General features: G+C 41.5%; 1 protein-coding gene and 1 long non-coding RNA gene across 5 annotated transcripts in view; one reads left to right on the top strand and one right to left on the bottom strand.

Annotated features, from left to right (window-relative positions):
• The window catches only part of LOC121884099, a 72,415-nt gene extending 65,864 nt beyond the window's left edge, over positions 1 to 6,551 (top strand). Inside the window, exons 8-9 of one of the 4 annotated variants that reach the window (XR_006092298.1) lie at positions 1,590 to 1,634; positions 1,738 to 3,494. This is a non-coding gene — a long non-coding RNA (uncharacterized LOC121884099). The other 3 variants (XR_006092300.1, XR_006092299.1, XR_006092297.1) reach the window with 3 other exon arrangements.
• LOC121884098 (C1q-related factor) lies at positions 6,425 to 19,429 on the bottom strand. The gene is made up of 2 exons (XM_042392686.1): positions 18,803 to 19,429; positions 6,425 to 6,604 (listed from the first exon to the last, which is right to left on the bottom strand). The coding sequence occupies exons 1-2, from the start codon at positions 19,409 to 19,411 to the stop codon at positions 6,425 to 6,427; spliced, it is 789 nt and encodes a 262-aa protein (XP_042248620.1). The 5' UTR covers positions 19,412 to 19,429.
• Positions 19,430 to 26,883: the final 7,454 nt, after the last annotated feature.

Raw genomic sequence — 26,883 nt, 5'->3', positions numbered from 1 at the left:
TTTTTTCATGCGATCTATTCATTAATTTCTACCGGTGTAGTCCACGCGCTCACGTTCCTGCGTGGATGTATTTGTGGGCTCATCATTGGCCTCTCCAGACTTTCTCATCCTTTTATCCGCATCTTTATTTAGGAAAACCTGTGCTGTCAGGAGCAGGTTGTGTGTGAGCGTCTCCCAGCGTGCCTCCCAGCGAATGCTCTCCACACTGACACGTGTCTGTATGTGTTAATCACAGATGTCTATTTCTCCCCCCCCATTCTGGCCTCCTCCAGACCTCCCATGGCTCTCTCCCTGTCTCCCTGCCCGGAGCAAGCGCAGCACAGGTGACACAAGGCGGCATGACTAGCATGCCACACATCCATCAGACAGTGAGAAGCAGCAGGCGAGAGCAAACCGAGCTAATTTTGAGAGGTTATTACTCAGAAGAAGCAGACTGTTCCGAGTTATACAAGAATCTGGTGTCTTTTTTTGTTTCTGATTGAAAAATAGATTAATTAGAAGTTTGGCATAATTACTTATTTCCCGGTGGCACTATCTTGTAGGGGTTTTGCGTATTGTTCACAATATCTTGCCCGCCAAGGTGACTACTTCTCTTACTTGTCAATATCTATTTTATCTGCATGCTAATGTCTGAAACACACTGTGTAATGGCCTATCCTGTTCGAGTGGGAGTAATGTGGAGGGTAATATCTCCTCTTTGACATCTGCCCTCTGCAATTCTGAGCTTATCCACCTCGCCGCAGTTCCCTGCCGTAGGCCCTGTAGCTCTGTCTGATGTCCGCTCACGCATACACCAGTACACTCCACACACACACGAGCATGCACGCTCGCACAAAACACGCACACACATACAGAATTCGCTGCAATTAGAGTCATATGGTGTGAGTTTACCGCCTCCCACGATTCTAACCAATAAGGTCATTTTGTAGATGAAGAAAACAAATACTTACATCTCTGCAAGTTGCCCATTTCAAATGTACTCTGCAACCATTTCTTTTCTTTTAGCAAACAGTAAATTTTTATCCGTTTCATACTGTGTGTCCTCATCTCTCTCCATCTGCATTGCTGTTGTTTCATTAGAGTCCAAGAATCCTTATTTTCCATAAACATGCAGTAACTCATTTGTTTGAGAAATTAAATCTGAATCAAGAGAATACAAACTCATGATAATGAGATAAAAATAGTGTTATAAGAATTAGAGAACAATGCACACTTAATTGTGTATATTAAAAAAAATAAAATTATGTATTTTTTTTTGTGTATTAATATGTATTTTTTTAATTTATGGTCCTCATTCTGCATTTTTACAGATTTGGCTGCTGATGTTTGGCTACAAAGATGTTTGTTTGTCTCGGCCATATAATTGAATACCATTAATGTAGCGAGTACTGCCTCATAGCCAAGAAATGGTTTGATCTTTGTTTAAAGTGTGTCAGCTTTTTAGCCCTATTAGTAGTTTGTTCTTCTTTGGGGTGTGTGCAAGGCACCAGGGAGACAGCACTTTAAAAGGTCACTAATGCACTCAGCCTGCTGAAGGGGAAAAAAGGCATGTTGGATGTTTGTTTGTGCTTTTTTATCTCTCTTTACAGTGAGTTCTCTGGAGATGCAGCGCTACAACATGTGAGGATACCATGGTGTGTGGTTTTTTTGTTTTTTTTTTCTTTACTGTGAGGGAGGAGAAGATGGAGAAAGAGAGAAACATTTACCGCATTGCATCCTGTCTGTTTCTGCCTGCAGCATGTAAGGGCAAACACTGGCCATGATCAGTCATTTGCGAAGAACGAAAATACAAGGAGAGTAGAGTGCAAGACGACAGATGTGGCAAGTTAAAGTCGGAGAAAAGCAATGAGGGTCAGAGGAGTCTGAAGTTATATGAGTCAACTTTCGTTCTGCGGTGGCCAGGAATATGTTGTCGCGGTATTGAACAAGTGTATACAACGCAGTGGAGCGGCAAGGCGGGGTCACGGTGTCACACAGTCTGAGGGTGGGCCTGTAGATAAGAGCCTGGGAGGCTCATCTCGCCCAGCTCTCCCCCGGCACAGGGACTGACTGCAGAGTACACCTGGCCTGGCAGCTTCCGACCATCCAGGGACAACTGGGAAAGGCTTCTTCCTTGTCCACAACCCAAACTGACAAAGGGAATCGTGCGGTGGTAGGAGCAAACAGAGCAAGGTTGACAGTGTTAATGTGTGACTGCGCTATCATGCAGAGCATTGTGTGTACGTGTGTGCGTGTCTATGCATGTGCGTGCACGTATAGAAGCTCCAGGGCAGCAGGAGAAGGCCGGTCTACTAACAGCTGTCTGCTTTCCTAACCTTTGTGTTTGTCATACCAGGTTAAAGGCAGGGCATGGTAAGGAGAAAAGAAAATAGGTGAAAAAAAAAAGAAAGTGAGAGAAAAAGGTCAGGCTTGAACATAGAGAGAAAATGATAGTGCCAGAATTGTAAAAGTTACTGCTGTGGATGGAAACCTTTTCCTAACACTGAATTGGCTTCCAAAGTACTCTTGAGCAAAGTTCTTCCAACATTTTCTGCCCAAAGGGTGCTGCTGCGAAAGCCAGCTGTTAAAGGTGTTAGATATATCCATTTTAAGAATAACTATCAAGATCACATTAATTAACACCTTAGTTTAATTAGCATAACACATGAGAGACCAGGATTTAGAGCATTGATGGCTTTTTTTTTTTTTCTCACATGTGGTGTAATGTAAAGGCCCCTCACTTTAACTTCACCTAACTCAACTTATATTCACTCTCATTTTAAGCTCCTTGAAACTCGCAGAAGCCATTAAAATGACAAAAGAAGACATGCAGCACCTATTGTAAAACAGAAAAAGATAAAATATGTACTGAAACAGCAGAAGCAGCCCTGTGTTTTGCGGGTGTGTAGCTTATGAAACAGCAGCCCATTTTCTGCCAGAGATTGGTTCAATTTTCTCTCATGAGGTGTGCAGGTGACACAAAAAAATGCAGAAGTCGTCACACTCGCTCCTCCCTAAATGGCAAACATTCATCAACACCTGCAAGGTGCAGTGACAGGAGAAGCATCGAGAACACTGCTAAAATGTTAAAGAGTCGTTGTACAATCGACTTCACAACCACATTTAGGGAGAACTCTGGCCTAAAGTCCTTCTGTCCTGCTGTTACAGGGAACTCAGGGCTCCATCTTGATTGCTGTTTGTGTGTCTCCTGTCAGAAAAATATAGTTTCTGGCCACATTTCAACATCCACATCAACACTGACTGTCTGGTACATCATATATACTTCAATTCTGATAGACCCATCCATGCCCTACGCTGCTGATTTCACAGATTTGACTTACTGATTCTGTTTGTTTAATTGGCTAATTTGTTGCAAAAACCATTAACTTTATTACTTTTTTATTAGCCCAGCAGCGTCAATTGTGAGACCCACTTTGCCCATGAACCATGTTGTTATCTTTCACCAAGCGGATCCTATTTTGTCCAATGAAGAAGATAAAACGGTATCAATTTTACTTTTGCGTGTTTATTTCATTCACCATCTGCCTTTGCAAGAAGCTTCCAAGTCAATGTGCGTTGAAGAGTAGCCACTTCCGGTTTAAGCTAACCATAAAATTTCAAACTAAATGTGACCTAGTGATGATCATTCCCGCTAGCGTGCATGTGATGAGCTTGTTATACACCATAGGGAAATGGATAAAATGATACAGTGAGGGTTGACTGCCCCCCTTAAGAGCAAAGTAGTACGGACCAAACACACCATCCAATGTCACATCCCATTCTTGCCAGGTCTGAAGAATGTCCAGTCCTTGACACTTGTCCAATCCAAGCTATCTCAAGCTCTCTCCTCCAGCTTCACGACAGCTAATCTCTCTTGACACCTCACACAGCCCCGACAGGGAATCACTCTACCCTGAAAACAATCCAGCCCTCCTCCCTCTCCACCCCAAATCGGTACCGGCTCCCCTCTCCTTCTGTCTGTCTTCCTTATATTTCTCTTTACCCTCTCTCTCCCTATCTATCCCTTCCCCATTACTTCTCTCTGTGGCCTACTCTTTCTTTCGTGTCTCCATCTGTCTTTGTCAAACCATATTCCGCTCCTCCTCTATCTCGCTCAATCTTTCCCTCCCCTTGTCTTTTCTCCTCCTTCCTCACTTCCTCGCCGGGTATATCACTCTGTTGATGAGAATCTGTAAGAAGACGCTGTGATTGTCGATTGAGGAATGGCCTGCATCTCCTTAAGGACTCGCCGGCATTCACAAACTGCATTCGACACCATCGGCGGACGTCGCTAAAGTCGGGGGGGTCTTTATCTCTGCGCACCTTTGCAGATGAAGAACCGCTTCATAGGATCACTTTAGGATAGGAGCATAAACAGAAACATCTTTCCTTTAATACCCATCACCCTAAATATACTTTAAGGGTTTGACTTTTTGGAGAGAAGAGAGAGATGAGGGACTTTCTGACAGGATCTTTTTAATATTTGCACTGACAGGCCATTGTTAAAATTTCTTAGTTTAAACAGAACAAGAAACACACAATTCAAGTCATGTTGTTTGCACTGTAGTTAGTTAGTCTCACAGAGCAAATGAGATCCTTTACATATAATTTTCCCCTAATTAGAGTTATTTGGGATGCAAGAATTCTCTTGAGACAAGTGACTCAAAAAATCCCATTTATTATTTAAATGTATTCAACAATTCCAAAAGATAAGATAGACAAACATGTCATAGATTTCATTTACAAGCTGTTTGTTCTTCTCATCATATCTATAGAGACTCCCCACCCTACAGAGCACAATCTCATTGGCTGCTGAGTAAAATATCTGTCATTGGCTGTAGCACAGAATAACTCTGAAAAGAACGATGTAGCTATGGCACAGCACATGCTAAAATGCAGACACTCACTGGTACGCACAGATACATACATACATACATACATACATACATACATACTCACACGTGCAAACAAACACACACACACACACACAGGCACACACACACGCATACACACAAACGTGCAGTCATAATAGGCCAAGTCACTCACCCAATCAATTTCATTCTCAAGCAAGCTGTCAGGCCGCCATGTTGAGTAAATATTACCATAATGCCTGTGTGTCAGTGAATATGCAGCTAATGAATGGATGACATCCAGTGAAGCTCAGAGACACTGAAACAGAAAAATTGCCCACTCACTGTTACTGCGCCTTGACGCCCCCTCTACCCTCCCACCATCTCTCACTCACTTCTGACTCTTCCTCTGTCTTTTTTTTTTTTTTTGTGTGTGTGACTTTCTCTCACTCGCCCTCCCGCTTCAGAAGCAAGATTTTTCTACTGTGCAAGAAGGCTTGAAGGTTGGCACAGCAGAGAAGAAGAAGAAGAAAAGAACGGGCGTTCTTCAACTAGGTTACTTCAGAACCTGAAGTCTTTGCTGCATCACATGGCTGGTTGTGCCGAGTGGAGCATTTACATAAAACTAGAACATCGAAGAGACAATTTGAACTCTACTTTTAATCCAAACAGCAGCAGGACATTGTGTGTGTATGTGTGTGTGAACAGAGGGAGGTGGTTTGTGGAAAGGGTATTGTTTATATGAGATGTTTCCCTTTTTTTTTTTTTTTTTAAAGATATATTGGAAGGTACAGTGCAGAATGTATTGTTATTCTCCACATGAACAATATATAGTTACCTTGCTGTACCCGGCGATGAAGGAAAAAACACCCACTGCCATGAAACAGTGACAGCCTTGAGTTAAAGATTTCTTTTTCCAGTTGTTAGATCTCTTAGCTGCATCACAAATAACATCTCACAAATCCGGTCGCTCAGTCAAACAGGATATCTTCACAAGGGACAAATATATTCTCTCTTTTTTTTTTTTTTTTTTTTTTAATCTCATTTGTGTAGAATATTACGCATGTCTACGAAATAAAAACACAATCTAAGGAAAATTGCACGGAACAACACTACGAATTTCAGTCAATCGAGTCCACTTGACAGTACAGCTGACTGTTGCCACTGTGGAGAGAAGAGGTGAGATCATCCGCTTTTGCAGGGTTTTTTTCGTTTTTGTTGTCGAGATTTCTGTGCAATGGAGCGGGGCTGAAGAGGAGAGACACTGAAAGCGAGGAGCTTCTGACACGTTTGCACTGTGGCGGAGAGCGCTGAAAACCAGCCCACCTCCACCCCACGTCCCACTCCTCCTACGCCTCCCGCCCAGCCCCTCTCAGTGTGTCCTCAGGAGGTTTTCGCATCCAGGCTCGGCTACAGAGCCTGGATGTCTTGGCTGATGGATACGAAGCAGAGGTGTCCGTGATGATGGAGAGAATTAGGAAAACTAGAAAGCATTCCGGCTTTTAACACACACACCCTTATCCCCCCTTTTTCCGTCATACAACTCTTTCTCTCAATCTCTTCCTGTCCTGACTGTCTCTGTGTCTGTCTTTTTCTCAGTCTGCGTAGAGGATGAAGCCAGAGAAGGTGCTGTACTTGTTGTTGTTGCCTCCATGGGCTTTGCCTCCGTCCAGTTTGATGTAAACCTCATCCCCTGCGTCCAGATGGAGGATGACGCTGTTGGAGGCGTAGTCATAGTTCTGGTCAGCGTCTTGGGCGATGGCGCTGGCTCGAACCTAAAGGGACAGGGACAAGACGAACAGGCAGGAGAGCGGGTAGGCGTGTTAGCTAAAGTACTTTTTATGACATTGGATTAATTAGTTTAGTTTTTCTAACACAACTACTACACAAATACTACTTTCATAGGTAGACAAATATTCATTATTGCCATTTTAGAGACTCATTAAAAAGTATTTAGAGCTAGAAAGAGGTCACGTATCCACATTTGTTATCTTAATATGTTCAAGATCTACATGAAAATACACATAATGACAGAAAATCATGATAGTTTTTAATTTAATGATTTATTTTTGGTTCAAGTAAGTGCGTAAGTTTATTAAAAAATAGTGAATGTTTTCAAAATGTTCAAAAATACCCATCTCAGCGCTTAACAACTTGATTTAGATACACACCAAAACTGGGATTTGAGATATTCCATTAAATATTATTAATTAACTAAATTAAGTAATTAACTATTAAGACAACAAACGAGACTAAAACCATTCAAACAAAACATAACAATATTATTTTCTTGGCAGAGGTAATGTCACTAATCTGGAAAATCACAGTGCTGTTAAATCACAAGAGGATGTTTTTGGGGACAGCCAAATAAAAACAATTTTTATAACTTTTACAATATTACATTTCAAGATTTTTTTTTTTTTTTTTCATTTTGAAGTTAAACAAGTTATAGGATATAACAACAGCACAAATATTTCTCTCAATTGATATTAAACCTACAGGAGCAACCAGAGGGTCAGTCAAATCTCAGGCCATTCTGTCAAGCAGATTTATGGTTTCAATCAAGTCAGTGGTCTTTCACAGAGGACCAAACATTCAGCCTGGGAACAAGAGGTCCACAGACAGAGAACACCTCAGAAACTGAACAACAGGATGAACTTAACAGAGAAATCAATGAAGGACACCTACTGAATATAAGAAGACATTTGATAATGCATAGTGAGGAATTAAGAATCACTAGAGTGAGTTTGCATGATAAAAAAAAAACCTTTATGTTTTCCTTTGTCTGTGTGTATTTGTGTGTGTGTGTGTGTGTGTTTGCATGTGTGTTCTGCCAGCTATAGGACATTTAGAGCAGTTTCTAAATAACCTGTCCTGGCTAATTAAGACCTCCACTGCAAACATGCTCTCTCTTTCTCTTTCTCTCTCTCCCTCTCTCTCTCTCTTGTGAAGAAGGTGTAACTGCAATACCAAACAGGTGCTGAACAATAGCTGTGTCGAACAATGAACATGAACAATGAGCGTGTGTTTGTGAACGAGAGAAAGAGAGAGAGACTAATACAGCGGTAGATTAATTGTTCGCGTTATCGGTAAATTTATATCCGAAGTACGATTTTTAAGACTAAGATCTGTTTGTAGTCTTTGCTAAATGAAAAGTAAAGAGAGTGAGTAGAAAGTTAGGAGATATCAGCTGTGACATATAGTGAAGGTCATCGCCTGAATACCAGCATACAGTGTGTGCCTTTGTCTGCTGAGCCACCAGGCCTAATTAAATATGATTCTGCACAACAGTCATGAACTGTAACCTCCTTATTCCAGTGCAGTCTGGAAGTGTTTGGACAGTCACATGAAATATTTTCGTGTCGTTTTCCTCCACATATTACATATAATTAAACAATAACTATAAGCTGCACATTGGCTGAACAGTGCAGGACTTGTCGGGATGTATGGCAACACTGCAGGACAACGATCCTAAACACACAGACAACCGAGGAGCTCCTTTCGGCCAAACAGCGGGGATGTTCTTGATTTGTCAAGTCAGTCACTTGATCTCATTTCAACTTATAATCCATTTCTGCAGACCAGGCTGAAGGCAAAAATCCCCCCAAAACAAACAAGAAGTGAATTTGGCTGCAGCCCAAGCTTGGCATATGCATCACGAGGGAAGATACCAAGTGTCTACTGATGTCTATGGGTCATAGACTGCAGACAGTAATTGACTGCAAAGGGTCTTGAACTAAACATCATCTGTATTTGCGTTTATGCTAACTTTGGTCACCTAAAATTGGCTATAAGAGGGGTTACAGTTCCCAAACTACTCACCCAATATGGATCTTATATTAAAACTGAAAGTCACCACTTTAATCTAATAGGTATTGTTTCATTTTAAATCCAAGGTGCTATTGCACAGAGCGGAAACAACAAAATACTTCAGTCTGCATTGTATCTCAGCGCTATTAAACAGCTACTAACAAGGAGAACTGCATCAGACGTAACTGAAATGGAAAAGAATCGAACGAGAGGATCATTATTTTCTCTTGAGATGAAAAAAAAAAGAAAGCACTGTACAGTACATCCTTTAAAGTAGCCACTGGTTAAATAAGGCAATTAGTCACTTAGTTTGGTCAGTAAAGTTGAATCAAAATCAATAGTTTACGTGCATTTGAAGTGTTTTCTTGAGGCTCATTATCGGGTCTCCAAAGTCCATTGTGGCCCTTGCCTTGGCTCAGTGTTTGTCCACACAGCTTTAAATCGGGGCTTTTCGAGCGGGTGTCGACAAGCTGGCCCAACAGGCGGCATAGAGGATGCCCAATAATTAGTTGGCCTATTTAAGGAGTACACACAACAGGCATATTTACAAATGTGAGGAGAGGCCAGCTACTGACAGAGATCTCCTGCACAGAGAGCATCACTGTTGCCAAAATTAACAGGGTGCCTGGAACAGGTTCTCTTGACATTTAAACATATTAAAAATCATAAACTATATTTTTCTTTGCACAGTTGAAATCACATCAGTGATTTATTTAAAGAATCCATTCAATTAACAACATGCATGTTTGTTTGTTAGTTTTTCTTCTTAGTTTTGATTTTTCTGTGTCAATCAACTCCATTAAAAGTGTTCTTCCTTTTGTCTTTTCTGCCATAGTAGCTATCACTGCTAATGCTAAAGCTTTAGCTCATCTTATTTTCAGTCAAACAACCTGTTATTGGAAACATTAAAGCATGCAGAGGATGTGCAGAGGCGCAAAGTCTTATTAAAATAGAAAATGTACAGTAAAGCTTTCATGAACTAGATATCCGACTGTTTGAATCACTGTTACATGATACATATAATTGTATATTTTAAAGCTGTAAATGCTGTAAGAATAAAAAAAGCCTGTGAGTGAAAGAAGAGCAGTCTTTAAGAGAAACATGCAAGAGTCTTAGGTGTTATACCCCTGAGCATCACAATGACAGACACATGAAATCAAAGACTTTCCTGCATCTCTGCTGTAAAAAGCATTGAAGTGTTAAGGTGCTGTATCTGTAACACTTTATTTTGAACCTGGCTACAGAATTCAAGGTAACATTGCATTACTCAGCATGTCTTTACAAGGCTTATCTTAACTGTCATATAGGTGGGGACAGCAATTCTGCTAATATCCCCCAAAAGTCAACATATCAAGTGTTGCCGCAGTGTTTCTCTGTGTCAAAAAAAAGAACAACAACTATTCAGCTGCTTTATGACAGCTGCTATTATTAATATGTGGCATTGATTTTATATGAGTCAACAGTAAATACAGGACGGGCTGCAAAATATTTCCCAAAAGTTTAATTCTAATAAAAATGTTGGAATTTTAATGGCATTTTTCTCCCCCTTTTCACTTGAATTATTATGTTCAGGCCAATATTGAGCTGGATTTCTTCTGAAGTCCTCCTGCAGCCCATCAGACGCTCAATTCTCTGAATGATTTTCAAAGAGAGAAGAACTGTTCTTTGCATTACCTTCAGCTCGCGGCATTGAATTATGGAGCAAGGTTGGCTCTTCCTCAGCCTTCTTAACAACACTATTGTCGGTGATTTAAAAAAAAAAAACTTGAAGAAGAAAAGGGATATACAAGACTTTTATAGTGAGCTAGATGGATTTAAAAGAACATCGAGCACGGACACAGCACTTAGAGTAACATTTGTTCAAAGAATTATTATTATTAACAGCAACATTTTAGTCCTAATGACCTTCCTCAGGCTGCGTAATGAGCAAGGTAAACTTTGCTATATCTACAAAATCACCCGGCAGAGGTGTGGTTTCTAATTAGTAACGAAAAGATGAGACAGACGGAGTTGAGAAGAGAAGGTTCGTCTTTAACTTTTTAACAATATATATAATATATGCGCAATGGAAGTCACATTGGTATGAAATGTGCAAGTGATGTAAAGGCTAATCTGGATAATGAAATTCTGAGGAGAGGTTTTAAGATGCAGGAGTAATATATGGAATATTGTACTTTTTTTATTGTTTATCCTCCTGATTAAATCTAGCGCAGCTCATATCGATGTGCAAACAAAGCCTCCTGTTCTGATTCTGACGCCGGCGTCCAGTGCATATTAATATTATATGATGTGCCCCCAGTGAGCTAAGTCAACACCATCTTATTAGAGGGTTACCGCTTTGGCTTGGTGGGGGAGTGGGTGATGATGGCTCAGTAGGATTTGTCAGCAGGGATTTTAATGAAACTTTATCAAAATATTTATTTTGCAGGTGTTCACACAGAACCTGGGAACCTCTGGCAATGTCACGGATGTGTAATATAGCTTAAATTATCCTCTTCATTTGCTCTTTAAGGATCTAAATTTAAGATATCCTCAAGAGCATGGACATGGGGGGGGGGGGGGGGGGACAATACTATACAAATATCACATTTTCCTTTAGCAGAGACAGAACGAACAAAGCCCTGGTGAAAGTAAACTTCCCTGAGACCCTTATACTTCCACAATAATATTATTTTTGTTTTGTTTCTTTGCTCGAATGGTTTTTTATCCCCATCTGAGACTAACTGCCTCCCCCGTTTGCTTTCAATGATAAGCATGCATGAATAAAACCTCTGACTATTTTTGAAATAATGATCAGGGAGTTCCTATCGGAGCTTGCTTGCTTTCTTTTTTTTTTTCTTTTTTTTGTCTCTACTGCACACAAGGCACTTGTTAGGGATATGAGCTAGAGGTTCAAATGCAGGGTACGGCAGATGTATAGCGAGAGATGAGCAGGACAAACAGCCAACTGGCAGCGCGTGACCTTGACACAGAATATGTAGAGGAACTTTGACAAGACAAACAAAGCATGAGGCCGTAAGCGCCAGCTCTAGTGATGGTAAATGAGGTGTCAGGCGATGTTGTCTTCCTTGTGGCTGCTCGTGCGTGTTTGCATCCGTCATATCGTCAACGTGATGGCTTTGATTGAATAATATTCTGAGTGGAGACACAGAAAATTCAAGTCTGCGCTCGGGCTTAATAGATGATGCGCGCCCGGAAAAGTGAAGTGTGGGTTGTTTCAACTCGTTCACTGTATGACTGTGAGTATGAACGTCACAGTAATCAATAATGACTGTGTTTATGTGAAGCATCTGCTCTATAAGAAGAATTTATGGTACGTTTTAAAATACTGACTCTCCCTGCTCCTCAATAAAGTGGGATTTCTTTTACAATAAGCTTTTATTTAAAAGGCAGTTTGCATTCAGCAGCTGTAGTGTGCAGTGTTGGATGGTTGGCTGTGCGTTACAGTACCTCTAAGCTTCTGTTCTAAACCTTTATTAAAATACTGTTTATATTAAAATCATGAAAGTTTGAAGTCTGCTGTGTATCTGTTATGTCTGGTGTAGGAGGAGCCTGTAACGTCTCGCTGGGACAATGATCTTACAAGAGGCTTTGTCACCGTGACAAGGACATGTCTCCAGGCTTCTCCGACTGGGATTTGTTGACTTGATGTTGAGCCTCCATTTTGGATCAACGAGTCTATTGGTCCTCTTTAAATCAAAGTGTACTGCCATCTAATTGTGTTTGAACATTCCAGCCGTGAACCGCATGCTTAATAGCAGCTTAGATAGCGTGCCACCGCTGTTGAGCCCGGTCCAACATTTGACTGCACCACACACACACACACACACACACACAAACACAGTGACAGAGAGACATATACATTCATTCACATGCATCTCCGTGCACACACGTATACACACGAGAGGCAATTTTACTCAAATAATGAGAACAGGAAGCCACGATGGGCTGCAAGAGAATTGTTGTCAGAAAGCGTGGGGTCTCCCATGTGTTACGGGTTTATTTTGTCGGAGGGACCTAAGTGAAAACATGATAAGAGGAATGAAATGGTAACAGGAGATTTGCCATCTGTCAGAGGAGAGTAGAAAAAGGCCTCCTGAATTAATTTCACCAGCTGTTCTCTTTGTACCTGCTCAGCCTCCTTTGAAACTGGATGACTTAACTGCACAAACCTCTCGCTGTTTATGAAATTGCTTACAGTACCGCTAAGAGGTGAGTCTGGTGTCAGGTATTAGTTCATTAGTTTATCCCGTGTACCACCGATACATGATCCAAAACGCTGCAGGAAAAAAAGGGGGCCGGAACAACAGCATCGCAATTCAGCAGAGGCAACAAAGAGGATGACATCAAGACAGCTTCTCCTGAAAGAGCCACTGAAAGAGGCTTGACAAGGGGGGGGGGAGAAAAAAAAAAAAAAAGTGATGGAAAAAAGAGGCATCAACTTTGACCTGCAATCCAGCCACTCTTTTCTTTCTTGTGTCTGACTCATCACGCACAGTTAATTACTGAGGTAGACAGCGCTGTCTGCCTGGAGTCCCAACACCAAAAAAAACTGCAATCATTGCTCGCAGCATTGTGTGAAAAGAGACTTTTGCTGGAAAATTTTCAACCTTTGTTCACACTAAGCCTGTTTTTTCAGCGTGCTTCCTATTAACCTTGAGGCACCGTGCATCATGGTTTAAGATTTTCCTTTTTCATTTTTTTTATTTTTTTTTAAAGCACTCCTCTAAAATGAGGCAAAGTAATTTTCTGTGTAAGTGTTGGATGAGAAGCAGGCTGTCAGCCTTGCTGTGATATGTATTTTTCATACAGTAGCCGATTCATCCTCTCTTACTGGGGTGATTGTTGATGTCTTACCATATTCATTTTGAGGGGGGGGTGGGGTGGGGCGGTTAAACACATTGAGTTATGTAGCAGACTGTGAGTCATTTAAAGCCATTGACTGAGAGAGGATAATTGTGGGTATCACTGACGACTGAATTTCGGGGGGGATGGCTAAATGTCAGGGGCATGGGGAGCTAAGGAGAGAGAGATGTTTGCATAAGAGGGCCAGGGGCACTTGTCTATCTCCCATATGGCCCTCATTATAATGAAGAAGCCTTGTGAGTCAACACCATAGCATCCTTGAGTCAGCCAGCCACAGGAGACAATCCATAGCCTATTTTAGACCATATGTTTTTGGTCTCACAGTACATATGGGACATTATAGCAGTATTTCATGAGCTACTTAATGTGAGATGCCAGCACAGGGAGTGTGTGCTGGTAGGTTCTAATGGTTCTCAATTTGAGGGTCTCAATGTAAAATGTTTTGAAGTAATCAAATTATTACAGGCGAGGAGTGGGCCGTTTTCAAGCAAGTTTTGAAACTTCACCAATAAATGATAGATTTTCTTCCCTGTGCTAGCAGATGACAGCCCGATGTCATCTTGACATTTCCAATCTGTGTGGTATTTCCTAACAACATGGGCCAATCTTCATTTAATAGCCCTCGCACCTAATTAGGCTAGCTCTAATGTTCCACTCGGCAGAGTGTCAAATCCAATGTCCAATTACACAGCAGATCAAGGCCAAAGGTCCGCCTCCACTACCTCTCTGGCTGATTATAGAAGAAGTGCCTCGGTATACATCACAAGGAAAAAAAATGGGTCTGTCAAAAAGAAGAAAAAAAAAGGAAAGAGACACACGTACATAAGGAGATCAATACCAAAGGCAAAGAGGCTGAGGGACAGAGGGTGGCTCTCTCAAACCCTGCCTGTCTATTTCAGACAGAGTCTCTCTGTTACACCAGGCAGACACACAGAGGCCTCTCAGTGCTGAAGTCAGACCATGATGAAGAATAGCAGGTCAGAACATTACCAGAATGTTAAATCAATCAAGTCTAAGTATTGCTGTATCTGGGTGTCACAGTACTGAATAATAAGATCGTAGATGTGTCTACTGCTTGCAATGGTTGCTCACATTTTTTTTTACTTAAATTTTGAGACCAATAAATATTAAAATATGTCAGTTTTTAACTTGTAGGGAAAAAAAATCAACAAAGACCACAACCCACCCTGAGTGAAAATATATTGAATGGAATCTGTTTTTGTCATTCACACCTTTTCTTTTAGAGCATATTGTCAATATGTCAATAGTCACATCAAACAGAGCAGTCCTTCATCCAGATGGCTCAGCTCCCTATGTTTAATGTCGGGACTGACACCACATGTGAAGCACACAATGCGTGGGTTTCACCTGGATACACAGCAATAGGATAAACAGTCTCCATGTGCACCAGAGCTGAAGACCCCCCGGAGGTGTCTTCATGGGCAGACTGAGGCGATTGGTTTGACAGGGACAAAATGACACGCAACTGAGCTAACTTGAGCAACACTGTAGGGTGGAGAAAAGAAAAAAAAAAAGAATCTTTCCTTCCTTGAAGCGAGGTGAGCACAAAAACAAAATCTAAGAAAAGGAATGGGATGCTCTAACTGAATCTGTCATAGTGCAATGCATCACTTGAGAGCAATGAAGAATATTGATGGCACTGTGTGTTAGCAAATCGATTCTGTGATATCGCAATCCGGGTACTCTTCTGCTGCACAAGTTTTCCTTTTAGGTTGAAAACTTTCTGCACTTTTAGAAAGGTGAGCTCCTGTAGGCCCGACATAGAGGAGAGATGGAGGGCAGTGCACAGTTGGGGTGGGTTGAGGCAGCGGGTTAGGAGGGTGGGGGTGTGTGTGTGGTGTGTGTGGGGGGGCAAGCATGAACATACGCGTGTGTGTGAGCATGTGCGAATGTGTGTGTATGTGAGAAGGAGACTGCAGTGGTAATTGCTAGGAAGAGCCATGTGCACGAAGGACGTTGAAGCTTATTAAAGGAGGAGACAGAGTGATTATTCACTATGGTCCTCTTGAGAGACTGACGCTGAAGTCATTGCTTTTAATTAACTCTGAAACGGTTTTGCGGATTAATAACAATATTAAGAAGGGAACGGAGAGGAGAAGCGCAAACACATCCTGGATCTGGTTCAAGCTTTTTAATTACAATTAAATAGACTGGATGGCACAATAGCACAATAACTATGTCCTCTTTTCTTTCTCTCCCCCCATTCTACAGCGTCCAATGAATTTGTCTTCATTGTCACTGCCTCCTCTGTCAAGACATATTCAAGTTAAAGCAAAGCATTGATTTACTGGGGGAAGTTTAGGATTGGTTGGAATATTTGGCACATGAGTAAAAAAAAACAGGCGATGAAGAAGCCAGAAGAGTGTGCAGAGAGGAAGCAGATGAAATGTGCTGTGCTAAAAATAGATTTCTTATTTGTTTGTTTTCCAGGAAGCTCACTTTTTTGGTCTAGCTCAAAAAAGTGTCAAAGTTCTGGGGACAATGCTGTGTTTCTTCACCAAGAGAAAAGAGGAAGAAGAAGATGGGGAGAAGAAATAAAGTAACCCGTGGATGTTGATGTTAGACAGCTTGTAAGAACCCCTGGAGTGGGAGGAGCACATGCTGGGGTGAAACAGCACTGCAGGGCCTGGAAACCCACCACTTCACTACAGCCAAAAGATGATAAAATACTAGGATTGTCTGCAATTCCCTGGCCTCCCCTGTCCCAACACACAGTGTAGCTTTTTGCAGCCTTAATGAGCTGAGGAAAGCACCAGTGTGACTGTAGGAGCTTCAGTTCGACTCACAGCACTTCATCAATGATGTAGCATAACTTGGCCTAACATTTATAACCATTCACAGTCATTTGCACAGACTAAGGCTCTGGGGCCTTCTCCATCAGCCAAGCACACAAACTAATAAACACCACAGTGAGTCAACTACACATTTATGTATAAGCTGTGCATAGCACAGAGGAAGACAGAGGAAGAGAAGCAGTTACCACTTTATAAACATTACACGAGTCTCTGGAGATGCACATTTTGTGCATCTAACTTAAGTACCTCCACACCCTCCTCTTGGGAGCACAATGAAGCGGGAACAGAAGGCGTTTTATAGGAACATATGTTCTTCTTCCCCTATTATATATCAATGCTTTTACGCCCACCCATAAACATTACTGTTGAGTGAGACCTTATATATAGAAAGCGATTGCTGTAACTCTCTTTTTCTTGCCGGGTGTGAACTTGGCGAGGGTAAAAGAATTAACCTCTAGCTGCCTGGTGAGTGTGCAGGTTCAAGCCACTGAGCCGGTGCCAACTACTAATATATCTCTAATCTGCACATATCATGGTCTCAGCACTTGTAAGGTTCAGACCCCAACAGCTTCCTGCTTTAATCAAACTCTGTGCTTATTAATTGGCATGTTTAATTTTAAATATACAACTTGGGGGAGGGGGAGTATTAAAAAGTGTGTAAATAAAAATTAACCAAATGTTAGATTATTTATAATCACAAATGCCAGTATTATGATGTGAATGTGAAATAGATCTGAGAGGCTGCTGAGCCATGATGTCATATGACAGCTGTAGGATCAGATTTGGTGGATTTTTAGTCATATTTATTATTTATTTCATCTCATTGCAGAGCTGTGTGGTTATGAGTGTAGAGGAAGCTGAAATACAGTAAACTATTCATGTATTCTCTCGTCAACTTTGAGTGAGAAGCATTTCTTGTTACATTAATGAATTTCTATGACTTTTTGAACAAAGATGAGGGTGTAAAGAAATATGGTGCAGCTAAGCTTGTGAACCATACAGTTATAAATAAAGAAAAGCATGTCAATGTGTGAAATGAAATGCCGGCAACACCTTAACCTCTACTTTCTTGTGGTTTTTTTAATCATATGTTACACTTTAACAGAGAATTTAACTTGAGTAAGCATTTATAAAGTAGCTATTGAAATTCTGCATGTCCACTGATGGCTGAAATTACAGTATCCAATGTGACAGCTGCAAAAAAAAAAAATGGACAAACTTGATACTGTAGCATCTTTTTCCAAACTTGACAGCTTGCTTCTTTGCTGATCTGTTTTCTTTACATGAACACATCTGTATGCTAAATGTTTGTCATGATACAGGCAAGAAAACTGTGTGGCACAGTTGCAGCAGCTGTGAGCAAACAATAACTGCAATAACTGTAGTGTAACATCCATCTTTTTTCCTTTTTTTTTTTTTTTTTGTGCAGGCAAACCGTTTTTCAGAGCCACTTTGAAGATAAGAGATCTGACGGCTGATCGGAAGGCTGTAAACTACACTGGCACACATTACCCAACCTGAGAGGACCCTCCGGGGCGCGAAATAAAATTAGAGCCCCATTAAAACGATGCATCAAAGAAGCCCAAAATAGATCACGTAGACGTCCCAATGCATTTAAAACGACTGCAAAAGAAAGATGGATGCAGCGGCGGACAGTCAACATAATCCAGTATACAAACAGGTATGGTCAAATATTTTAGCCATCATTTCTAATATTTCCCTTCACTCCTACAGCGCAGACACCAAAGTTCACGCTAAATGTTATATGAGTGATTTAACGAAAAGTAATTGGGTGTGTACACTTCGAAACAGTGTATAATAATAATTAATGATGACGGTGATGATGATGTGTGAGAAAACTAAACTATAATGACTTATAATGATAAAACAAAAGGAAATGCCTGGCAACCGCGTCTTACATTCATTCTCTAAGCTTTCAGATATTTGAAACTCCAGAAATTTCGTTTTCATCATCATCACTCCAGCGTAAGTCAGCACTCCGGCACAAACTGACAGTAAATTACCATATATTAATCACAATTCACAGAATAAATAAAAAGGGCACGGCGACTGCTTTTAAAAAAAGGCATAAAGAACGACACGGACCCTCTGCTCAGCCCAAACTGTGACCGTCCTTTGGATCGCGGGGCGCGGCAATGTCAGGACGCATCAGGCGAAGAGGGGACGCGGTTTGCAACCAGTCAACACATCTTTATCTCCAGGCGCGCTGGGTGCCACAGCTGTGCGCTCTGGGCTTTGGAGGCACACGGCAGATGCGCACGCTTGCCTCACAATGTCACTTTTTTTTTTATTCACGGGCTTTATATAAAAAAAAAATCAGCTTCCAATGGAGGGATTTTTTTTAAGAGAGGCACAATAGAGGACACAAGCGGGGAGAGGAGGAGAGTGAGCATCAGAGGAATCAGGTGTGCGTTTTACTCAGGATAGAAAACTCACAGAAAAAAGTTTCAAACCACTAACCTGGCCGTTTTTGCAAAGGTCTGCCCACATGCTGGTGCCGTCCCCTCCTCTCATCAGCACATGGTAGATGAAGAAGTATGTGCCCGGTATGCTGCAGATGAACTTGCCTGAAATGCCATCATAGTTGTTGCCTAGGTTGGTGACCACGTCGTCAAACTTGAGGATCTCGTAGCCTTCGTGGGGGTTCTTAAGCCCTGCATAGAAGGCCACCCGAGGCACCGTGCTGTAGGTGGCCGTGCTGATAGCTCCGTCCCCCCCAAGACCCAAAATCCCAGTCCTTCCCTGATCCCCTCTGTCACCAGGAGGGCCCGCTGGTCCAGGTGGCCCAGGTTCTCCCGGTGGTCCAGGTGGTCCGGGCTTGCCTGGCCTGCCAGGCTTCCCCTGTGGGCCCTGCAATAAAGTGGAAGGTGGAAGCACATTGCTGTGGTCGCTCAACGCCTCTGCCTCAGCCTGGAGACCGGTGGAGCTGGTGCTGCTGGCCGGAGTGCCCTTGTTCAGGTAGGGGTCGCACACCATACGACAGGTGCCCAGCATCTCATAGTGACTGGCATCTGTACCCACAGAGCTGACGAGCACGGGTATGAGCACCACCAGCACCAGGACCAGCATAACCCCTACGGCAGCCGCCACCAGGGTCTTCCTCCCGATGCTGAGTCGGGGAAGGGGCTGCGCTGCCAGCGTGGGTCTCCCGGGGGCGGAAATGGTGACTGGTTGGTGTGGGGAGCCTGTCACCGAGGAAAGGGATCCAGAGATCCCGAGAAGAGTTGCAAGAGGAGTGGAGAGTGTGTGAGGGTGAGACAGAGACCCACATACACTTGATACACCTCACTGCTCCGCTCAGTCACACTAAAGTAGGCAACCAGTCACTCACACATACAAAAAGACTTAAGGAAACCCAAGCATACACAGGGAGACATTCAGTGCGTACTTACAAACACAATCTGACTTGTGAGAAGAAGCAAGAAGGATGCAGAGCCCAGAGGAATGGAGTGAGAGACAGAGGGAGCGAGACACACAGAGAGAGAGAGAGAGAGAGAGAGAGAGAGAGAAAATGGTGAGAGTGGGTGAGTGTGAGAGATACAGAGCAGCGACTGGATCTGTGTATGTGTGTGTGTGTGTGCGTGTGTGTATGTGTGGTGAGTTTGTGGTGCCGGATTCTCAGGCTTGGCTTTTTATACGGCAGTAGCAGCAGAGCCCCCCCCCCCCCCCACCCCCACCCCCCCACGGCCCCCCGCCCCTCTGCTCCCCCATCGAGTGAGAGGTTGGTGTGGTTACGTCCCCTTCTCTCTCTCCGGCTCACTCAGACGAAGGACTCTCATCACATTGCATTCCTTTCTGCCACTCTCCTGAACCACCGAGGAACCAACACAACCCCCCTTGACCATCTTGCTCCCCTTCTTTCATCCCTCTCTCTTTTTTTTTTTTTTTTTTTTTTTTTTTTTTTTTTTTGCTTTTCCTTGCTCTCCCTCGTTTTCCCCACTTTTGATGCCGTTTCTCACTCCCTTGCTTTCTCGTCTCTCTCATCAGCATCCAGCCTCTAAAAATAAAGATGGAGCTGTGGAAAGTCAATCTTTTTTTTTTCTTTTCCTGGAGGTGGGTTCTAGAGATTCATGCATATATGTGCACAGACACAAGACAGCACTTAAATCTGCTATGCCAGGAAATGCTAACAGCCTGTCAAATAAAAAAAAGGTGCTAATTGCAAAACTTAATGCCAAGAATGAACTCACAGGCCAATAATCTGAACTGTGTAACACAAATAAAACACACAACCACACATGTAGAAGAACTGTTTGAGAACTTTTTGAAATAATCTTGGCAGTATGTCATTCAAAGAGACTTTTTAAGGTTAAAGACAGCCAGCGTCCCTCTTTCGGGGCCACCAAAATTGATGCTCTTCTGCTGTTATTTAGTTTATTTTTTATTTATGATTTTTTGATGGGACAGATACAGTGTACATAGACACTGCTAGTGTTTATAGCGGATGCTAATGCAACACCTGTCCCTAGAAGGGCTTTTGTGAAAGTAAGAGATTAAAACAGTGAGTTAAAAAGAAAGTAAAATTTAGCAGTAACATAGCTACAAAAAACTAGACTTAATTTCAACTGATCAGGTGGCGAGTTCCTGGACTTTGCTTCACAGAAAAAGCTTTTCTGAGCAAAAGATGTTTTGCAGAATGAAACTTTACAGTTGCTCCGGTGGATCTGCTGCAGCTCTGTTGTCTCTTGATGCAGAAAGGCGAAGAAGCAAGTCCATTTAAATATTTAAACATTTAAATAATGAAAATCAATAAAGTTTGCAAAACTTAAAAACTTGTATTTACTTAAAATGCGGCAATGATGGTAACTTATTTGTTTTTTGTCCCAAGTTTTTCAAGGCCTGATTGTACAGACACTCTGGATTTGATTACTGGTTGTAATCAAATCTTGGTTTGGTTGGCCTGGGACCAAGTAGTTAAACCATAGGACAGATGTGAGAATATCATTGAATTTAGAAACAACAAGGCACAGTCGAATGTCAAGCAGTTTATCATTTTGAAAACAGCCAAGGTTAGCCTTAAACGTTTTACAAATCTTTTCAGTGTGACTTTCAAGATTTAACAGAGAATCACCTTTGATTCTGACACTCAAGGATTCTGTTGCAGGTAGACTTTTTAATAGAAAAACAGATAGACTTTGTTTTCTTAGTGTTTCTTAGTGTTAAACAGGAGGCATCAAGCCAACCTGATACTTTTTCTAAGTTTTTGGTTAGTTATCTGCAACAGCGTTACAGGTTTTGCCAGATACATGGACGACTGTATCGTCAATGTACATCTGAAGGCTTATAGCAGGGAATATTTCTGGGGAGTTGTTAATATACAAACTGAAAAGGATGGGACCCAGCATAGTTCCTTGGGGGATTCCTCTTTAAATTTTGCAAAAACAGACTTGAATCACAACCCTTTAAATATGAGTCAAACTAACAAATGAATGTGTTGTGATTTACGGTATCAAATGCCTTTTAAATCCAGGAACACTGCGCCTACTACATTTAATTTATCAGTTGACTGTTTTATGTTTTCTAATAGTAAACAAGTAGATGTCTCTGTGTAATGGCTACGTCTGAAACTGAACTGTAGAGGGTGCAAATAATAATTTACCTCCAAGTAATGTAGCGGTCGTTCTGAGACAACCTTCTCTAGCACTTTAGACAAGACTGGAAGAAGATTAATTGGTCTGTAGTTGCTAATCTCTTCAGCGTCCCTGGATTTTAAAATAGACTTTACCAAGGCATTTATCCATCCATATGGGAAATGCCCAGTTTCGATGGAAACATTAATAAGAAGTAAAGGGCTGAACCAGAATGCTGCTTTAGGAGTACAGTATCTAGGTTATATATATATCCTTAGTGAAAGTGGTGTTTAAATCATTAATAGCTTTCAAGACAACTTATTAGTCAACTTCCCTGATGTCAAATGAGTTCACATCATCTTCATCTTCATCTTGCCCAACTTTAAGTTCATATTTGTGGGTGACATTGGTCTTTGGTTTTATTAAACTATTTAGTTGTTTCCAGATTATATTACCATTTCCTTTAGCCTCTGATAGGACTTGAATGTCATCATTTGGTTTTGAAATGCGCAGTTCCCTAACTACTCGATTTCGTAGCCCTTTAAATATTTGCAAGTCACTGTCATTTCGAGTTTTGAGGAAGGTCTTTAGAGCATAACCTCTTCACTTCATAAACTGACAGTACAGTGTCACTTAGCCACGGGAGCTGTATGCTTCTCTGTGGCTTTTTGTGTTAATTTAATAAACTTGTCAATAATACGACCAATGCTGGACATCAATTTATTAGAACGTTCAGTCATTTGGTCGTGTTGTAGAACCTCATCCCTACTAACTCTCATTAATTCATTCTCAAATTCAGTCAGATTCTTAAGAGGAATATCAAGTTTTAATGCTTTGTGATTGTTGTTAAAATACCCAGCTAGACGTTTCTTTCTTGCAAGTTTTCTTACAATTAGTATCATGTTATGATCAGGCAAACCACCAACTAAATTATATTTTTGTGGCTCGATCAGGTTTGTTTGCAAATATTAAATCTATTAGTGTTTGAGTGTCCCTGTTTAGGCGAACAGGCCCGCCAGTATTCCCCTCTTTGCTTTTCCCCTGTGTCAATAACCCCGTTTCTCCACCTGAATGCGCTGACACCATTTCCTATTGGTGTCTTTTTTTAGGTATCGATTTAATGGTTTTTATCAAATTAAGGGTCCTGGTTGGGAGAAAAAAAATCTATATGCAGCAGTGATGTCATTTGTTTGACATTTTCATCCCTTAGAGTGATGAATGGTAAAGCAAGAAAGCAAATGACAAAGTTTGCAGATGGCAAGCAAACATAGTCATCATATGAAACGGTTCAGAACACAAAATGGACATCAATATAGAGAAAATATGCAATGTACATGTCATTGCGAAGTGTCAACTGTCATGTGTTGATATTAGCCTCAAAAGGAGAGGAGGGGATTTTACTGCAATGACATCTCTGGCTTTGAATCATAAAACTGAAGCCAATACAGCTGGTAGCATAACACCACGCACAATCCAATGATGTGCAATTCAAGGTCACAAACATCTAAATTATCAGTCTCTTACCATCATGTCTGCAAAGTATCTGCTGCTCTTTGACTGTAATAGATTTTAAATTAATTAGAAGACATATAGTTGTAGCTGTTCTACTTTTTACTTGTGTGAATGCTGTGAAGGTGCAGTAATTCAGTGTAATCCTTTTCTACAGTATTATTTGATATGGAATTAACACATTTTTTTTGATAAATTGGCAGTTTTCCGTCCACCAGATTTTTAAACTAATCAGTTCCACCTGTCTGTTTAAACTTGTGCTAATCAGTGAAATCAGCTGCTGTATTCATTGGTTGGAAAAAAATCTACAGACTCTTGGCTTTCTATGTGTCATGATTGCCTATTCCTGGCATAGATATGACTGTTTGTGCCTGAGCTGGACTGAGCTCTGGTGACGGATTGAGATGGATCAATGAGCAGGATGCCTGACTATTTGTCACCGCTATACTTGACATATCACCAGTTATTTTGCTGGATTTCTGTCTCTTCATCATCATTAAACTTCAGTTGTAAACTTATGGCATTACCAGTTGGTTGTCTAATTTATCACTGAGCAGAGTCTGTGAGACATACCCAAATAACTGGCAAGCCAGGTGTGGCTGCAATGCATATTTGCCTGTTTTATTTTATTCTTCATAACAGACATGGAGTTTACCTATATGAGGAAGCACACAAGCCCTAAATTGGTTTTGGGGTTTGTTTAGGGGGCCATTGTTTGTTCTTCACACCTGCTGGCTGTAACTGCCAGTCAGATCACTGTGCCCCAAATCTCTAAATCTCTGAACCACAGAGATCAATGCACACCGGAGAGGACAAACAGAGAGCGATAGCGATGAAAGAGAGATGAGAAAGATGGGGAGACAAGCAATAGAGAGGCAGAAGTGAAGCAAGAAGTTCAACATGGAGAGGGAGGTAACTGCCATGACAGTTGAGCTTTATATCGGCGGAGCTGGTTTGTTTTGCTTGATTTGTTGGAGCATGTTGGGAAAGAATCCATGAGTGTCGATGACAGTCACGGTGAAACATGTTTTAATAGTGTGACATGTTTTGGAACTCTAAGTAGCTGCACATGGCAAAGGCAGACTTTGAATCTGCAACGTCTTCTAGATGTCAGATTTTAAAGACTATTAGGAGGCTGCATGGGTGATGCAAGGGCATCGCAAAGAGTAAAGAGTCGATCCCCAGTCTCGGCACCGGGGATGTGATACGTTCCAGTGAAGCCTTGTTGCTGCAATAGCGACTCCTATTGGTTGGTTGTCACGCCTGCACAGTGGGGGAGTGGAGCGAGTGAACACATTTGGCATTGTTGGCAGATGAGAAAGATGTTGGTTCTCAGCCTTGTTGCTGCAATAGCGACTCCTATTGGTTGGTTGTCACGCCTGCACAGTGGGGGAGTGGAGCGAGGGTTAGTGGTTATTCCCCAGTGGAGTTCAGTGCTGACAGGTGACAAGAAGCGGTTGGCGACACTATGTGTCACGGAGGAAGCACATGTCTGTCTGCTGCCATCACTGGACCAACAGGACGGTTGACTTTATACTTTAAAGTATACTTTCAATCTTAAAGATGAAATCTTAAAGGTTAAGTAAGTATTTTTCTCAACATATACGTATGTTCTCTATTGGTTTTAGACAAACAATTAAATCATTAGTTTAATCCATTTTTTAAACAAAAAGACCTACAGTATGTTACCAACTACTGATACCTAAAGTAAAATAAATAAATAATAGTTCACAGGTTTTTTTTCAGTCTTGGCCACTTGGTCTCGAGTCCGTTTCAACAAATTATTGATTCAAACTCAACCACTGACATGTCAGGCTCTAAAATCTATTCCATAGCTGAGCACCACTCAAACGTACAGGCAGCACATGGAATACAATAATTTTAAAAAATTGCAAAATGACAAGAAAGCAGCTACATTTGTGAGTAAAATATTAGTGTTAACAATATAAATAATAATCTATACTACAAGACCTCCAGTACATTATACAACAATGGAATATTCCTTTAAATGTCCTGCAATCTTCTTTTATATTAATTGTTTAATTAAAAGAGAGCTTAGACGGTTGTACAGTGCTGCTGATAAGACTATGATGAGAGTAAAAGCTTTTGAAATAAAATAAGTGAGCGGATGTGAGGACAAGACAAGAACAGGAAACCACAACCTCAGCAGCACTGTGTCAAAGCATCAGCCACATCCAAACAGACCTCAAAAGCTTTTAATCACTTTGTTGTTCTCCCTGGTTACAAAGAGATGGGGAGGCAGAACAAACGTGTTTCTAAGAGTTTCAGAAGTGCACAAGGGAAAACCACAAAACATGGAACATTTTTTTTTCCAGGAGGAAAGTTTAACAGGTCAAAGAAACAAAACATCACAAACACACAAGCAAACAGAGTAGATGCCTCATCTCTAGTTGAGTTTGTGTCTCTGATTGCTTCCCTTGTGTTGCTCCTGGCCAAGGGTTATCAAAGAGCTCCTTTCATAAGTGCCAGGATCAAGCCACTGCTGTGACTGCTTGGCACCCACTGAGGTGGTTTGGAGATGGGGAAGGGAGGAGAAGGGAGGGAGGGGGGCTTCAAAACAAAGAAGGCAAGGCAGAGGAAGTCAAAATTGAAGATGGTGAGTGAAGGGGAGATGGTGCATTTGTGCATTTAAAGGAAAATGGGAAAGGAAAAAGACTGAGTTTGGAGGGGAATTGCCCACAGCTTCTGCAAAGTGTCTGGAATAAGTGTGTGTGTGTGTGTGTGTGTGTGTGTGTGTGTGTGTGTGTGTGTGTGTGTGTGTGTGTGTGTGTGTGCATGTTTTTTTGCTTTTGTTCATGACAGAAAGAAGGGAGAAAGAGGGCAATCTTTGAGTCTGGGGAGGACTTGTTTTTATATATATATATATATATGTGCTGAGAAAATTAATATGTATTTGTTTTAAGCCTTCTCTGCCTCAGTGATTTCTTGCTGACGCGCACTATAATGCACAGAATATCCAGGTGAATGCAGAAATAGTGAAGGACATGACTCCAGAGGAAATGAGCAACACACACACACACACACACACACACAGAATACCCTCAGGCCATGTGTTCCTCCTCACTACAGCAGCCGTGGTTCTATCAAGCCTGACGTTTGCCCTGTTTACCAAAGCATGTGACAGCGTTGCATTTTTACAAGACATAATAAGTGACTTTGCCGACCAGAGCTCATCCATTAAAAGGCTAGCCGGTCTGCTGTTCCTTCATGTTTTTGGGGCTCATGTTTGCAAGGTATATCCTGATACCAAAGTGTTTACACTATGTTGTAACCACGTTGCATGTTATGTCATATGTGCAGTCACATCAGCCTTATTGCATGCATTTTATAGTGCAATGAGCTGATTATACTTGCATGCTCCGTATGCAAGACTATGAAATATTTACGAGCTGATTACACCGACATGCTTATAAACAAGGAGTAGGATACTGTACAGACAAT

The sequence above is a fragment of the Thunnus maccoyii genome, chromosome 18 (assembly GCF_910596095.1).
Source record: "Thunnus maccoyii chromosome 18, fThuMac1.1, whole genome shotgun sequence".
NCBI classification, from domain to species: domain Eukaryota; kingdom Metazoa; phylum Chordata; class Actinopteri; order Scombriformes; family Scombridae; genus Thunnus; species Thunnus maccoyii.
The sequence above is the reverse complement of the archived record's forward strand: the minus strand, read 5'-3'. Positions and strand labels throughout refer to the sequence as shown.